Below are 15,791 nucleotides of genomic sequence, written 5' to 3'. Positions count from 1 at the left end.
TCCATCCGCCTCAGCATTCCGAGTAGCCGAAATTACAGGCATGTGCTACCACACCCGGCTGATTTTTTGACTTATTGTAGAGATGAGGTCTCGCAGCCCAGGCAGGTCTCGAACCCGCGGGCTCAGGCAATCCACTCACCTCAGCCTCCCAAAGGCGCAGGATTACAGGCTGAGCCACCGAGCCCGGCTATTTATTTATTTATTTATTTATTTCATTTTATTTTTTGATTTTTTTTTCATTAATCAGTATTTTTTATTATGGTTTTGTGGGGTACAGTTTTTTTTTTTTTTTGAGTTGTAGTCTCACTCTGTCGCCCAGGCTAGAGTGTAGTGGCAAGATCACAGTTCATTGTAGCCTCAACCTCCTGGGTTCAGGTGATTTGTCTACCTCAGCCGCCTGAGTAGCTGGGAATACAGGGGCATGCTATTATGCCTGGCTCATGTTTTGATTCTTTGTAGAGATGCTGTCTAGCTATGTTGCCTAGGCTGGTCTCGAACTTCCGGCCTCAACCTCCCCAAGTGCCGAGATTATAGGCATGAGCCACTGTGACTGGCCTTATTTTTATTTTTTGTTTTATTTTTTTACTTTTAACATAGATGAAACTACTGAATATACTTTGCAACTTGCTTTTTTAATGCTTTAGAATATGTTTTATATATATTTTTGTGAACCTAGGCTGCCTCATTTTATTTTTAACTGCTAAAAAGGAGGAATTGACTGGAAAGGATAAAACAGTTTATTTTGCCACCCGTACTGGTAGGCAAGGAGGTTGGTTCCAGTGGTCCTGGTTATATTACAGCCATCCATGTTGTAGAAAGCTTCCTCGTAACTGTAAATGCCTCTCTGATATGTGTGCCAGGGTTTCTCCCAGGTGGATTCTGAGCTCCTTTTTTCTTTCCTAATCAAAACCAACACACACACACACACACATATCGCAACTGATTTTTCCCCTTCTTATCCCTTGTATAAATCTGCTAAGCTGGTGGCAACACACTCCATAGTTTTCTTTGCCAAATGATAAATGATTTTTTCCTAAGTCATTTGAGTCCAAAGGGTCTATGCTAAAAAAGAAAAGTTCTAGTGGCTCTTTTTGTGAGCCAGAATGGAAGTGGTTGGCAGGTGGTATGGTTGATTGCAGTCCGCTAGAACTATTGCTCCGTGTGAGCTGAAGACAGGCACTCTGGAGAGTGCAGGTCATAGGGACAGAGAGACGTGAGTTAGAATCTTAACTCTGCTGCCCGCTTCTTGTGTGACCTTATGCAGGTGTCTTAGCCTCTTTGAGGCTCAGTTTCCCACTTTGTAAATGAAGATAAGTTTCCTAGAGCATCTGATACTTTGATGAGTGCCCCGTTCGTGGTAGCCATGATTGGGTAAGCGGCAGATATCACTCCAGTAGGTGAGTCCCAGAAGGAAGTGAATACAAGCCACTTCTGTAGGTGACCAGCTTGAGATGACACACACAGAGGAGACAGAGGAACCTAGAGCTTGCATCTGTGGTCTGCAGAATCAGACACACAGGATGAATTCCACCTTTGCCATTTCAAAGTTTTGTAAGTAGGGACAAGTTACTTTGTAGATTTACGTTCATGGTGGACTTATCTCGTAGGCTTGGTATAAAGATATCAACAATCACACACATCTTGTGTTGGCTCAGGGCCGACTCAGTAAGTAATAACTGTTTTATTCTGAAAGACCCATATCGTAGTCTTCAGCATGACCTGTTGAACCTCGCAGCTTCTGTAGGTCAACATAAGCCTTTGTAAGTCCAGTGCCCAGTGCCTGGACCTTTAGAAAGAAAAACTCCCTACCAAGAAACAATGGGGGAAACACAGTTTGACTGTTTGACATTTACCAATCTTGCATTTTGAAGGAGGGAAGAGCTGTCATTGTTTAAATATGGGACTGAGAGCTGAACTGGATGAGGCCTGACTTCCAGACTTACCTGAAGTCTATCCAAACTCCTTGAATCTTGAAGGCCTGAACAATATCACCCAACAGGCCCTGGCCCGACTCCCAGCACGTCCGCTGCCGGATGGACTGGAGACCAGATGCCTGCAAATATGTCTGCCTCTTTAGGCATGAGCATAAGGTTAAGAGTGTCCTATGGGACACACATCCCTGCGTGAAGGTTCTGTTTTATATTATGCTTAAGGGTGCCCTTCCTAGGTCCCAGACCAAGTCTTTTCAATAACATGATTCAGTAGGTGCTGTTATTAACTGACTTTGCCAATGGGGAAACTGAGACTCAGAAAGGTTAAAAGAATATGCCAGTGGTGTTCTTGAAGGTAGAATCTAAACCTAAGCCTGATCTGCAAACTCTATAGCTGTGTCCTTAACCATCACTCTGTACTGTCTCTGTTTCCTTTCCTTATCAGCTATAATCTTAAAATTTCATCTTCCACTAGAGATCTGATTTTGAGACTGAGTCAAATACGCTGATTAAGAGCTCACCAGGTTTGAATTAGAGAGCTCTGTCGATTAAATTAATGCCAGACCAAAAGAAGGGCAGGAAGAAGTTAAAAAGAATCAAGGTACCTTTTAGGTTCAATATTTACAGCAGCATCCTTATACATGCATTCCTGGAGGAGGTAGCAGAAAGACTTTGAATGCGAGGTTCACAGACCCCTTAGGTGATGTGAGCGGTTGGCTTTCATGGGGGTGTTTATGGGATCCTCCATGAACCTAAGACCTACTTGGGGTGGCCACTAGGGGAGATGGAGCTGGGAGCTGACCCATTGCAGAAATTATCACAGTAGCTGACACTTTGCAGCTCTGTGATCACAAGCAAGTTTTTTCCCCTTTCTGGGCCTCAACTACCTTTTGTGCTATATGGGGGTAACAACAGTGCCTGCCCAGTAGGGTTGTGATGAGACGAACTCATTTGCAGAAAGCACCTAGAACAGTTCCTGGCACCCATGTGTGCTCAGTGGACGTCTGGTAGCCACTGCCCTGTTCTTATGAAGCTCACACTGTCACAAGTGGGTCAAACATTACACAAGACATTATGTAATTGTTTAATTAAAACTGTAATGCTATGAAGGTGTGCAATGTGCTAGTGAATATCAAACTGTAGTCTCAGTTAAGGTGGGAAAGCAGGTAGGTTTTGAAGCTGAGATCCGAGGAGAGAGAGAGAGAAGGAGAGAGACAGGGACTTGCATGATGCCAGCCTCATAAGCTGTTTTAATAAAGGACTCTGGATTTTATCCTAACACCAATGGATGGCTGCCATTGAAGGGATTCAAACCCCTGGGTGACATGACTGAGTGTTGTTTTGTTTTGAAGCAGTCACTGTGCTGTGATAGGAAGAGACTATAATTGACACCAGAGACTTGTTGAGACGCTTTTGTAGGGTCTGAGGCATGAGATGGTGACTTAGACCAGGGTGTGGGTAGACACTGGAGATGTAGGTGAAATCGGGACTTAATGACTGGTTGGAGATAAGGAGGTGAAGAATTGCCCCCTTTTCACAGGGATTCAGAAACTGAGGCTTGGAGAGATTGAGGAACTTGCTCAAAGTCACCCAGCCCATGAGTGGCCTGGCCCGAGATGCACACTGAGGCTTGTGGACTTGGGGTGTATGTGGTGTGCACCATGGAGAAGCCTTCTCACCTTTCTAGAAACCTCTGCCCTTCTCACCTCCCTCCATTCCCAAAAGGGAGCCCCCAGTAACAGGGAGCATTCCAGCCAAGCTCTGCCTGTCCTGTCCGGGAGACAACAAATAGCAATTCATCATCAGCCTTCACACTGTAGAGTGATAAGGAATCAGCCGAGGTTTCCTTCCAGTTGGGATTCCCGTTAAGTGATAACTCCATGGGTGGTTCCCCCCGCACCCCTGGCCCCTGCCTGCCCCACTATCTGACTTCCCCTTATTGTCTGTCTCCTTTCCAATGAGCCCAGGAGTCAAGGGGCCAGGCAGGCCAGAGGGCTCCTTGTGTTTGGAACCAGCTGTCTCCAAACTATCTCTCCCAATGGATTGAGCCAAAAAAGCTGGGAAGGTTCTTTTATCAATGCCACTCAATCAAGTCCAGGGCCCCAGGGCCTGGGACAGCACTTGTCTGTCTCTCCCCCTCCTAACCTGACTCTCACCCCTTCTCCCACTGGAAACCAAAAGTAACCCAAATAAAAACTTTGGCAAAGTCATTTACTGAATTGGCTATTCAAAAGAAAGTCAGGGATCGAGAGGGAAAGAGGAATTGGATATGGAAAGGGGCCTTGTGGGGGACATTTTCTCAGCGCAGTATGTTTTCGAAAGCAATTTCACATCTTTTTTTCCCCATCCCCATTTTACAGGGGGCAAATGGAGGACCAAGAGAGTGGGTTAGATTCTTTGTGGCTGATGAGTGGCAGATCTAGGATGGATTCGTCAGACACATAATTATTTATTGAGCATTTAATGTGTACTGGGCACTGTGCATGGTGCTTGGGATAAGAAGAGGACAAGATGGAAAAGGGCTCTGCTCCCATGAAACCTGTGTTCTCACTAGGGTAGACAGATAATAGACCAGGAAGTAAATTTAATGATTTCAGATTGTAGATATTTGATTTCTAGTTGAGAATCTTTCCACAATGCCATGATAGCCCTTTTTATTTTATCCTAAGAGCTAAGAGCATAGGGGCACCAAAAAACTCATCCACCCATCCATCCACCTACCTTCCACCTGTCCATTCATCTATTTATCCGTTCATCCATCCATCCATCCATCCATCCATCCATCCATCCATCTATCCACCCATCCATTCATCCACTTGCCCATTCACCCATCCCCCATCCATCCATCCATCCATCCTTCCACTTTTCCATTCACCTACTCATCCACCCACCCATCTAATTGTCTGTCCATCATCCATCTGTCCATCTATTCATCCATTCACCTACCCACCCATCTGTCCACAAGGGTCATCCATTCATCTATCCATCCATCTGCCCACCCACCTACCCATCCATCCACAAGGCCATTCATCCATCCATCCTCCCATTCATCCACTCACCCGCTCATCCTATCCACCCATCCATCCACAAGGGTCATCCATCCATCCATCCACTTACCCACCCATCCATCCATCCACAAAGGGTCATCCCTCCATTCATCCATCCATCCATCCACCCACCTACCCACCCACTCTCCCATTCATCTACCTACTCACCCACTCACCTGTCCAACCATCCACCCACCCACCCATCCATTCATTCATCCGTTCATCCTTCTGCCCATTCATACACAAAGGTCAAGGATTGCTACCTTTTCATATTGGCTGAGCATGCAGGGTTACATGAAAACAGAAAGCCTAGGGCTATCTGTCAGTATGAGCACTATTTGGTGAGTTAGAAGGCCTAACTTATAGCACTCCCCCTTACCTTGCTGAAGGTCGCTCAGCTAGAAAGTGGCCATTCACCACTCTGAGCATTAAGGTCTCTGTGAAGACTCAACAATCTTTCATCTAAATAAACTAAATCATGGGAAATGACTCATTTAGGAACTGCAACAATATTTGCTCAACAGGATTAGTGATTTGAAAGTGGCTCTGTGAGCTTTCAGGCTCTGGAATCCACCCAGATACCTTCAAGTATTCAGTGACCTTCAGAGAGCCATCTGTCCAGTTTTTCAATAGAGAAAAAAGGAAAACAGAGTAGACCCAGGTTACTTGGACAGATATAATTTGAACATTTAACTTTAAGCGCAGAGAAGACAGACAGAAGCTAGACTGCCCTTAGTATTATCTCGATTAAATCTCTCAAAAAATTGAGATATTATCCCTATTTACAGTCAAGACTGAGAATGAAATGGGCCAGTGACTCATCCATGGCCACCTGAGCATAACTTCCTTGACTTAATGTCTGTGTTCTGGATTCATCACTAAGGTCACTTTATCCAGAATAAAAATATCGAGAAAAAAATCCAAAGGACCAGTGTTTTTCACAGTCCTATGCCATGAATGGTTAGAATTAGGAATATCTTTATTGTTATCCAAGGGACTCAGTTGGGTTCAGAATAGTTGAAATATAATTGATCACTCTTAAGTTACCACTTTCTGAAGTGGAGCTGTGGACTCATCTCATCAGGAGACCTGACACTTGACTGTAGCCTGTTCCCCAACCCTGAAAACTAATCATGACTTGGCTGGAGAAAGGTCTTTGCTGTTGAACAGTTATTGGGCTCCCAATAAAAAGAAAGAAACCAAGCCATAACCAAAATAAACACAGAGATCACATCCAGAGCATTTATCATGACTGACCTGAAATTTGGATCCTTGCTTTGGAATTTCTTTACAATGTGATGAGGCCTGAGAAGAATTTGAGAATACTCAAGACCTGCTTTCATCAATAAGCCAACATTGAGTTTTTCTTAACATTCTGCATTAGATCTTTGGGGTATTAAAGACTGGAATGTATAATTTTACGATTTTCCAAAATGTGTTCCGGCCTTTTTCTTATTATTCTTTTTTACTTGTAACAAATCTGGAAGGGGATCAGAAACTTGAGAATGGTTAGTTTGCCTTGTTTTTTTTTTCTCTTGCCAAGGGTACCCTGCAGCTGTACTTTCTATTATTGAATAGAGGAACGCCCTGGTTAAATGGAAAACCCAAAGGTTATGATTCCAGCAACAATGGAAACATTCAGATTTATGAATCTAGGGGGTGGAAGGAAGAATGGAAGAGAAGGAATCAAGGGAGGAGGTGGTGAGGACAAAAACAAGTTGAATGTAGCAAAAAAAAAAATCCAGTTGAAAGGTGAAAAATGTGGCTACTCACTCATCTGGATGTCTTCAAACATCTGGATGGTTGGCATGATGTAGATAGAACACCTGAAAGAGTGTTTTTCCCCCTTTTTTTTGGTACCATTTTTTGGTCATCCTATGGGTCCCAGATGTGTCCCCAAGAGTCTAGCTGAAAATAAATTTCCTTGCTGTTAAGTGAGTGCAACCCTAACCTAGAAAGGTTTTGTTTGTGGGATATTTTTTGCTTAACTGTGGGTGTCACTTGGAGAAGGATGCAAATGGAGGTGACTGGTTGAACCCAAACCCAAGCTAGTCTACCTGGGCTGAGGGGATGTTCTACAAACCAATCCAAACCCAAAGGATTTATTGTTGTGTGAATGACTTACTTGAAGATTTATATCTGAGGGCCACCTCTAAGTCATGGTGTCAGCCTTCTCCGCGTACTGCTCAAGGTAGTATGGCATGGGGACTGAGGACATGTACTGAGAACAGGATCACATCCACCTTGTTCACCACTCTATCTCCAGCACCTGGCACAGTACCTAGCACTTGGGAGGGGCTCAGTAAATATCTACCAATTGACAGGGTGAGTGGTACTGGATATTAGAAGTCTAGAAAGCTAGATGCAAGGTGTGATAGACAAAGTAAGTCAGATCTGTCTTGGATTACAACTTCTGTTCCTTCTCAGCTGTGTGATCTTGGGCAGGCAACTTCTTTGAGCTTCAGTTTCTGCCTCTGTGAAACAGGAATGACAGCGGATACCTTGAGGAATTACTATGAGATTGGAATAAGGTCACTTAGTAGATGCTCAATATATGATATCCACAATTATTCGCTCTCATTATTTTGTTCAGCATCCTACCCTCATAGCCATCACAGTAAGTCACACGGATGCACCCATGTATTAATTATATCTTAATGTTAAGACATAATTTCATAACATTTATTGGTTAGAAATTGAATAGAAACATTATTGATATTGGAAGATAAGGAAAGAAAATTTTTGGTCTGTAGGGTAAAATTCCAGCTAAGGAATGTGTCTGTGTTGAGGTTTATACCTTGGTACTTATTCCCAAATATTGCTTCACTTGAAGGGAACAGCTTGAGGGTGTTATTGTAGGTATATCTGCCATAAGATTGAGTGATGGTGTTACTCTTGCAACAAGAGCTGTTCTCAATGATGGATACCAGGAGATTTACATGCTCAGTTTTACTTAATTCTTAGCCCCCCAGTGAGGTAAGTATTACTAACTTTGATTCAAAGATGATGGAAATGAGTCTCTGAGGGTAGATACTTTGCTGATATCACACAGATACTAAGTAGAAGAGCCAGATTTAACCACAGTCACGTCTAGGTTTCTTAACCTGGTGCCTGAGTTTCAGGGACTCCTTGAATTTCTTGAAATTATGTGCAAAACTTTATATGTGTGTGCAATTTTCAAAGCATCGTGTTTCATTATAGTTTACTAGGAAAGAGCCCAGCACTTTCGTTAGTTTCCAAAGGGGCCAATGAACCCAAAAGCAGTTAAGGGAAACCCTCTTTCAGAGACAGAGTGAATTGCTTAACAAAGAAACAGTAACACATTAATTTGTACCAACTCAACAAATATTAACTGGGTACCTGCCGAATGAGGAATTATGAAAAGATTTGAGGATTCATTCAAGCTCCCGTCCATTTTTTCATCCATTTGTCTGTCCATCCGTCCATCCATCCATCCATCCATTCATCCATCCATCCATCACACAAATATTTATTGCATATCTTCTTAATGTAGCATGACATTGAAAAGCAAGGACTTTGCAGTCAGATTACTTGGATTCTAATCTTGGCTCCACTGTTTATCAGCAATATGAGACCCCGGGCAAGCTTCTTGATCTCTCTGTGTCTTTTTGCTCTCATCTAAAAAATGAGATAATAGTAAAACTCACGTCATGGGGTTATTGTGAAGATTAAATGGGTTACCTTATGGAGAGTACTTAGAACAGGGCTAGGCAGAGTAAACACTATACATGTTTGCTTTTATTGTTATTTTGATACTACTGTTGTTATTAGTAGTAGTACCAGGTTCTAGGAAGATAGTGATGGGTAAGACAAGCAATATCCTGCCTCCTGCCTTCATGGCATTTACATGCTGGGGAAGAGAAAAAAGGATATTACTTGCGATTTATTTATTTGTTTGTTTTTCTTTTCTTTTCTTTTTTTTTTTGAGTCGGAGTCTCACTCTGTTGCCCAGACTGGAGTGCAGTGACCACTCCCAGCCACCGCAGCCTCAACCTGCTGGGCTCCGGCGATCCTTCCACCTCAGCCTTCCGAGTAGCCAGAATTACAGGCGTGCGCTACCACGCCTGGCTGATTCTTTGATTTATTGTGGAGATGAGGTCTCGCCTGTCCAGGCGGGTCTCCAACCCGCGGGCTCAGGCAATCCACTCACCTCAGCCTCCCAAAGGTGCAGGATTACAGGCTGAGCCACCGAGCCGGCTATTTGTTTGTTCTTCTTTTCTGGCTTTTTTTTTTTGAGGCGAGGTCTTCGTATATTGCCCAAACTGGTCTCAAACTCCTGGTCTCAAGGGATCCTCTAGGATCAGCCTCTCTGGAATTATCACCCCTGGATAATTGCTATTTATTGAGTCCAGGCTCTGGACTAAGTGCTGAATATATATTTTCCCATTTAATTCCCTATCACTGCCCTTTGCAGGAAGTGCTATTACTACCCCTTCTCTTTTACAGATGAAGAAATTGAACTCAGAAAGGTCAAATTGTATGCTTAGAGCTCCATAGCCCGAAGTCCTAACCATTACAGTCCACCCTTTGTTTTTTTCAGCATGTTAGTTGGAGCTAACATTGTCTCAGGCTCGATTCTTCAGTCCTTTGGCCAAATGGCTGTCTCTGCTTTTAGCTGTCTGGCACCTCCTCCTGGCCTCATTGGTCTCTTCCTTGTGTCTTTACAGATGAAGAATGTTCCACAACAGACCATCCCTATAAGAAGCCCTACATGGAGACATCACCCAGTGAAGACGAATCCTTCTACCGCTCTAGCTACCCCCAGCAGCAGGGCTTGAGTGCCTCCTACAGGACAGAGTCAGCACAGCGGCAGGCTTGCATGTATGCCAGCTCTGCGCCCCCCAGCGAGCCGGTGCCCAGCCTAGAGGACATCAGCTGCAACACGTGGCCCAGCATGCCTTCCTACAGCAGCTGCACGGTCACCACTGTGCAGCCCATGGACAGGCTACCCTACCAGCACTTCTCAGCTCACTTCACCTCGGGGCCCCTGGTGCCCCGGCTGGCTGGCATGGCCAACCATGGCTCCCCACAGCTTGGAGAGGGAATGTTCCAGCACCAGACCTCCGTGGCCCACCAGCCTGTGGTCAGGCAGTGTGGGCCTCAGACTGGTCTCCAGTCTCCCGGCACCCTTCAGCCCCCTGAGTTTCTCTACTCTCACGGCGTGCCAAGGACCCTGTCTCCACACCAGTATCACTCTGTGCACGGAGTTGGCATGGTGCCGGAGTGGAGTGAGAATAGCTAAAGTGAGACCCACTTCACAACAGACACTTGCTCAAGAGGGAGGAGAGAGAGAGAGAGAGAGAGAAGGAGAGAGACAGTAGCCAAGAGAACCCCACGGACAAGATCTTTCATTTCACCCAATGTTCACGCAGGCACTCAAGGCCGCCAGTTGCTGATCTAATCAGTAGCTTGAAACTACAATTCAAAAAATGTGACCTTGTCGGTTTGTTCCTCAAAACCTAAAAAACAAACAAACAAAAAACTAGAAAAAGATGAGTCCCACTCTCTGCACCATGACACCACACTCATTAACCAGCCACATTCATCACACCACCCCTGCATGTCCTCCCCGATTCCTTGTTTTGGGATCTAGAAAGTTTTGCTTCATTGAGTGTTTTTATCCTAGTGTGTGGTTGGAGTCTTCCCCTGTCTTGGTGTTAATGTTGACATTGTTATATAAAAAATAATAATATATTTTTTTTTCAATTTTCTTAACGGGACCCAGTCCCTTATTTGGGGGACATCTGAGGCAAGTACATTTCAAAATATGTACTTGTGAGATTCCCTTCAAATAAACCAGCCCTTAAACCTAAACTCATCGCCCTTCCCCTTGACTAAGAAGAGTACCTACCTCTGCCATGTGATGTTTCTGAAAAGGCTCCCTATGTCCCTAATTTTTCTCCATTTTGCCCTGCCTTACCCAGCATCATGGTGCTCGGTTTTGCTTCTACTTACCAACGAAGTCAGGATAACGTCGACTCCGTCTGGCACCATATCTTACTCAGTCCTACCGTCTTCCCAGCTCTGTGTCTGTCGCTGAAATGTGGCCTATAGTTTCCTGTCCGGAAAGCTTGCTTAGGAAAACTTAAAAAGCCCTGATTTACACATGGGCAGGACTGTGATAAGCAGGGCGCAAGCTCTGCTGTGCTGACAAGAGTTGTGGGGGGAAAAAAAGCCAAAATAAATATTCTTCCAGATAAAAAACAAAGCCAGCCCCAAGCCTTCAAACCTCCATCGCCGACGACCCAAATGGGATGCCAAGGAAAACCCTCAATTCTTAGAGAAGGGGCAAGACGTGCTCACCGACGATGCCTGTCCAAAGAACTCATGCCAACACCAAATGCCGGCACCGAACTGTGTTTATTGAAAGCAGAAAACAGTATTAAAAAAAGTGTGTAAGTAAAGTGTTATGGTAGGGTTCTTCAGATGTAATATTTTACTGGTACTATTTATTTATAAATAGGAATTCTAATTAAGTAATAACATGAAATCCAGCGTGGGAGCTGGCCAAGAGCTTTTAATTTTATTGATACTCAAAACCAAGTTTGTGTGTTCTTTCCTTTCTTTCGAATGTCCTTTGCTTTTTTGATTAAAAAGTGTTTTTTTTTAAACAGACCCTAATAAAGAGAACAGGGTAAGATGTGAGACTGAGTATGTCCAAGTACGTGAGAGAGCGTGAGCATGTTTGTACGTGAGTGTCCTTATGCAACTACGTCTTTTTATGTTGCTATGGGGGGGAGGGTGAGAATTAAGTACCCGTGCCTTATATTTGTGTGCCAATTAATGCCTAATAAATACCATGTGCTTAAAAAAGTACAAGGAACTTGAACACCCATTTTTTTCTTTTCTTTCTAGCGACTGCATAAAGGGGATATTTGGTGGAGGAAACAGGAAGGAGTTGTCTGGTGTGTGAATTTTTCACCCCAGCTGCTTTCTTTTGCTATCTCAAGGGTATTTAGGACCCATTGTGCTTGAGTGTGATGGAGTTGAATGTACTTATCCCCTGGTATCTGTTCCTTGAATGAAGTTATCTGTTTTAATTGAATTTGTGTTGGTGCTGGGAAAAAAATGCTTTTTAAAAAAATTTTTATTTTAAAGATATGGGGTACATTTCAGGATTAGGTAGATAAGTGGTCATCATACAGGTAAAGTTTGGGCCTCTCTTTGGTTCCCACTTTGCCTGGTTTGAGATCAGGTACCCTTATTGATGTTGTGTTCTCCTCCCCACCATCCACCCTGGCAGTATCTCACTACTGCCAATCCCTTTCTTATAGTATTATGGTAAATGCTCAGAGTCCACTTACGAATGAAAACATGTCATACTCTGTTCTTTGTTTCTGTGATAGATTGCTGAGTACGATGGGGGAAAAATTTCTTTTGCAATTCCAACTGATCTAAAAATGATATTGACCATACTATATGACAACATTTCATTAGATGTTGAAGTTCTGAAGAATTTCTTTCTCTGAATTAATTGTTGGAACCAGGTGTTTTGGGGATCCCAATGCAAATAACTTTATGGATCAATAGATCAGATATTTACTTAAAGTTTATGCGTTTAGGATGTATGAGTTTGTCCTCTGTAACACATATGGGGCAGACCAGAGCTGCAAATTGGTGAGTAACTTAGTGCTGCAGGTTTTTGGGGTTTTTTTTCCTGTTTTTATAATTTGGGTGCTTGCATCCCTCAAATTATCAAAAGCCATCAAATATGTCATAGCCTCTTGAAAAAGAAACAATTGGCTTGTTGATTACAAATTATTAATTTAATCAGGTCCCCCTGGGACCTTTCCCAGGCAAAGAATCCCTGAGAAGTGTGAATTAATTATAAAGAAATGACAATTCAGCTTCTTTCAAGTGCAATGGCAAAACTAGGTCAGTGGCTTTTCTATTGCCCAAGGGACTGAATTAGCAAAGTTTCACTGAGCAAATTCTGACTGTACTCTAAAGTAGATTTTTTTTGATGGGTTCAATTTTTAAAGAAAGTTGCCTCTGAAGTAATTACCTTTGTAACTAATTTTGCCAACTCTACACGACAGTCTTATTCTTCAGAAGCCCAACATCTAAATACTGAATTATGCCCCCAGCCCTGCTACTCAAACAGTTGCTACCATTGGAAAATATTAAAAACGTGTTCGCAGCAGGTTTCATAGGTCAGAAAAGGAACGCTGTCATTTCTTAATAGCTACAGGTTAACCTCTTTGGGCTCCAAACAATGGTTATAATGGATCTTTTCACTGAATCCAAAGGATGTAATACTCAAATGTTCATGTAGTTTTATCATTGGGTTGATGTTAAGGAACACAACACAAATTATTATATTCCTGTACAATATTTAGTAGATGCTTGCTGTGGACTGGACATGTGGTTTGTACTGAGGACACAGCAATGAAAAAGGTGACAGGGACTGTGTCCTCCTGGAACTTATGGTTTAGTGAGAGAGACAACCCTTAGATCGCTTGCATCATCGATGGATTGCAGTGGTGGAAAGAACTGTGAAGGCAGCGTGCACAATCTCATAAAGAAATAAGACAAGGGATCGTAACCTGGTCTGGGGGAGCTAATTTTTGAGAGGAGCTCTAATGATGAGAAGGAATTAATCAGGTAAAAAGTTGGGAGGAAAACCATTTCAGACAGAGAAAGCAGCTTGTACAAAGTTTCTGAGGTTGAAATTGTGATGGAGGGATGAGAACTTAGTTCACTTTCATTCATTTATTCAGCAAATATGTGTGAAGGTCCTACCATATGTGGTAGATACCCTTACTTGTGAAGGACCTACTAATTTAGTAAGCTCTTTTCCTGTTAGTTCCCACAACTGCAGAGGACAGATTCTGGATCTGTGAGCTGGCAGGCTTCTTTGTTCTTGGGAGAGGAGTATTCCAGCATCCTCCGGGCTTCCTGGTCCACTAGAGTGTGGGACTCAAAGTTATGAGGCAGATTAAACTTCAAGAGAGACAGTTTCTTGTATCCTCGAGCTCTGAGAGGTTGAAAATTATCCTCCCCAGCTCACACAGAGTGTATGTGACAGTGGTATGTGACAGAGTTTAGCATGGTACCTAAGTTAGTTTAAGCCTTAGCCTCCTTCTCTATTAAAAGGAGATATTCTACCTACTTCAAAGAACTGTTGTGAGTGTAAGTGAGATAACTACTGTGAAAATATCCAGCAAATTAAAAAAAAAAAAACTCCAGCAAATTACTTAATAGAGTAGGTGCTCAATAAATGCTTAAAAAGAAAGATTTTAATAAATGAATATACACCTAGTAAGTGCATATTTTAAAAATATTGATACTCATTGCTAAGGAGAGAATAGAAAATCTCATAAACTGCTGATTGGGATAAAAATGTGATAAAACTTTTGGGAGTAGAGTTTGCAAAATATATCAAAACTCTTAATGTGTGAATCCTTTAATCTGATAATTCTGCTTTAATAATCAGAGTTGTACACAAGGCATAATTTACTGGGAAGTGTATCATGATTTGTTTTAATCATGCAAAATTGGAGACAGCTTTCATATCCAATAATATGGGATTGGTTAAATAAGTTATTATGTGCCCATATGCTGGGATGCCACACGGGCATTAAGAAACACATTTGTGACGAAGATTTAAAGATTAAGATACATTGCAAAAAAGAAAAACTTCAGGTAGTTTTCAGAGCAGCTTCTCAGTTTTATTAAATACGCTGGCATTCATTCACACTTGGAGAAAAAACAACCACTCTTATAATGTATAACACAACATTAACAGCAGTGGGATTATGGGTGATTAAATTTTCTTTGTACTTTTGGGTATGCCCCAATTGTCTTTATGATGAAGATAAATTATTTTTGTAATTGAGAATAGAATTAGTAAAATAAAATCTAGCTTGGTTTTGGTCATTGATCAAATTGAGTTTGTGAGGAAAGTGGGACCCTTCTACTTTGAGGATGGAGGGCTGGAGTTCCCCAAACGGGTGACAGTTGGCCCCATCAGTGACAGAGCTGGGTACCAATAGCAGTTGACCGACTACTGATCATGGACTGTTCCATTGCCACCACCAAAACAAGGAGACACCTGGATATCTTTCTCTGTCTTCACTTTCTGGGGTTGCTGCTTGCTTGTTTGCTTGGTCCTCTTGGTGGGTTAAACTAAGGTCCTGTGGTGAACCATTATTCTCTTAATAAACACAATAGGCAAGGGTTGGACCAGGGACTTACTTATTTCAACTTTGTTCTCTGATTGACCTGGATTATAAAATTCACTCTGCCATTCACTGCTTCTATGTCTCTGAGCAAGTCCCTTAACCCCTTGGGCCTTCCATTTAGTTGCATGTAAGTGGGGATACCCTAGGTAGTTACCCCAGAGAATTCTGGTTCTGATGAGGATTCAGAGAGACAATAAGCATAAAGTGCTTAGCACAGATAAAATGTCCAATACCTGTTGGCTAATAGAAAGATGAACTAGGATTTATCATTATTCATGTGACTTCTCCTCTTCCTCCTTATGTTCCTCCTCCTCTTATCCTTTTCTTGTTGCAAAATTTGCCCCATGATCTTCTATTTTATAACAGACTTAAGCTCAGTGGGGCTTAAAAGCAATTAAAACACAGCTTTCCCACACAGACATCATCTTAAATATAATTTAAATAGCTGGCCTTAGCCAGGCATGGTGGCTCAAGCCTGTAATCCCGGCACTTTGGGAGGTCAAGGCAAGAGGATCGCCTGAGCGCAGGGGTTTGAGACCAGCCTGGGCAACTTGGCGAGACTTCGTCTCTACAAGAAATAAAAAATTAGCCAGGTGTGGTGACTCATG

The 15,791-nt window shown here is 42.7% G+C and overlaps 1 protein-coding gene across 3 annotated transcripts in view; it reads left to right on the top strand.

Moving 5' to 3' along the window:
* The window catches only part of TBX5 (T-box 5), a 50,668-nt gene extending 38,853 nt beyond the window's left edge, over positions 1-11,815 (top strand). For all 3 annotated transcript variants that reach the window (XM_008067858.1, XM_008067856.1, XM_008067857.1), the window contains one exon: positions 9,667-11,815. In XM_008067858.1, coding sequence (XP_008066049.1) covers positions 9,667-10,241 — 575 coding nt within the window. In that variant the 3' untranslated portion in view covers positions 10,242-11,815. The remainder of the gene's footprint in view (positions 1-9,666) is intronic.
* The last annotated feature ends 3,976 nt before the right edge of the window (positions 11,816-15,791 follow it).

Source organism: Carlito syrichta, unplaced genomic scaffold (assembly GCF_000164805.1).
Source record: "Carlito syrichta isolate Samal-C Ts95f unplaced genomic scaffold, Tarsius_syrichta-2.0.1 Scaffold309794, whole genome shotgun sequence".
Lineage (NCBI taxonomy): Eukaryota > Metazoa > Chordata > Mammalia > Primates > Tarsiidae > Carlito > Carlito syrichta.
The sequence above is the reverse complement of the archived record's forward strand: the minus strand, read 5'-3'. Positions and strand labels throughout refer to the sequence as shown.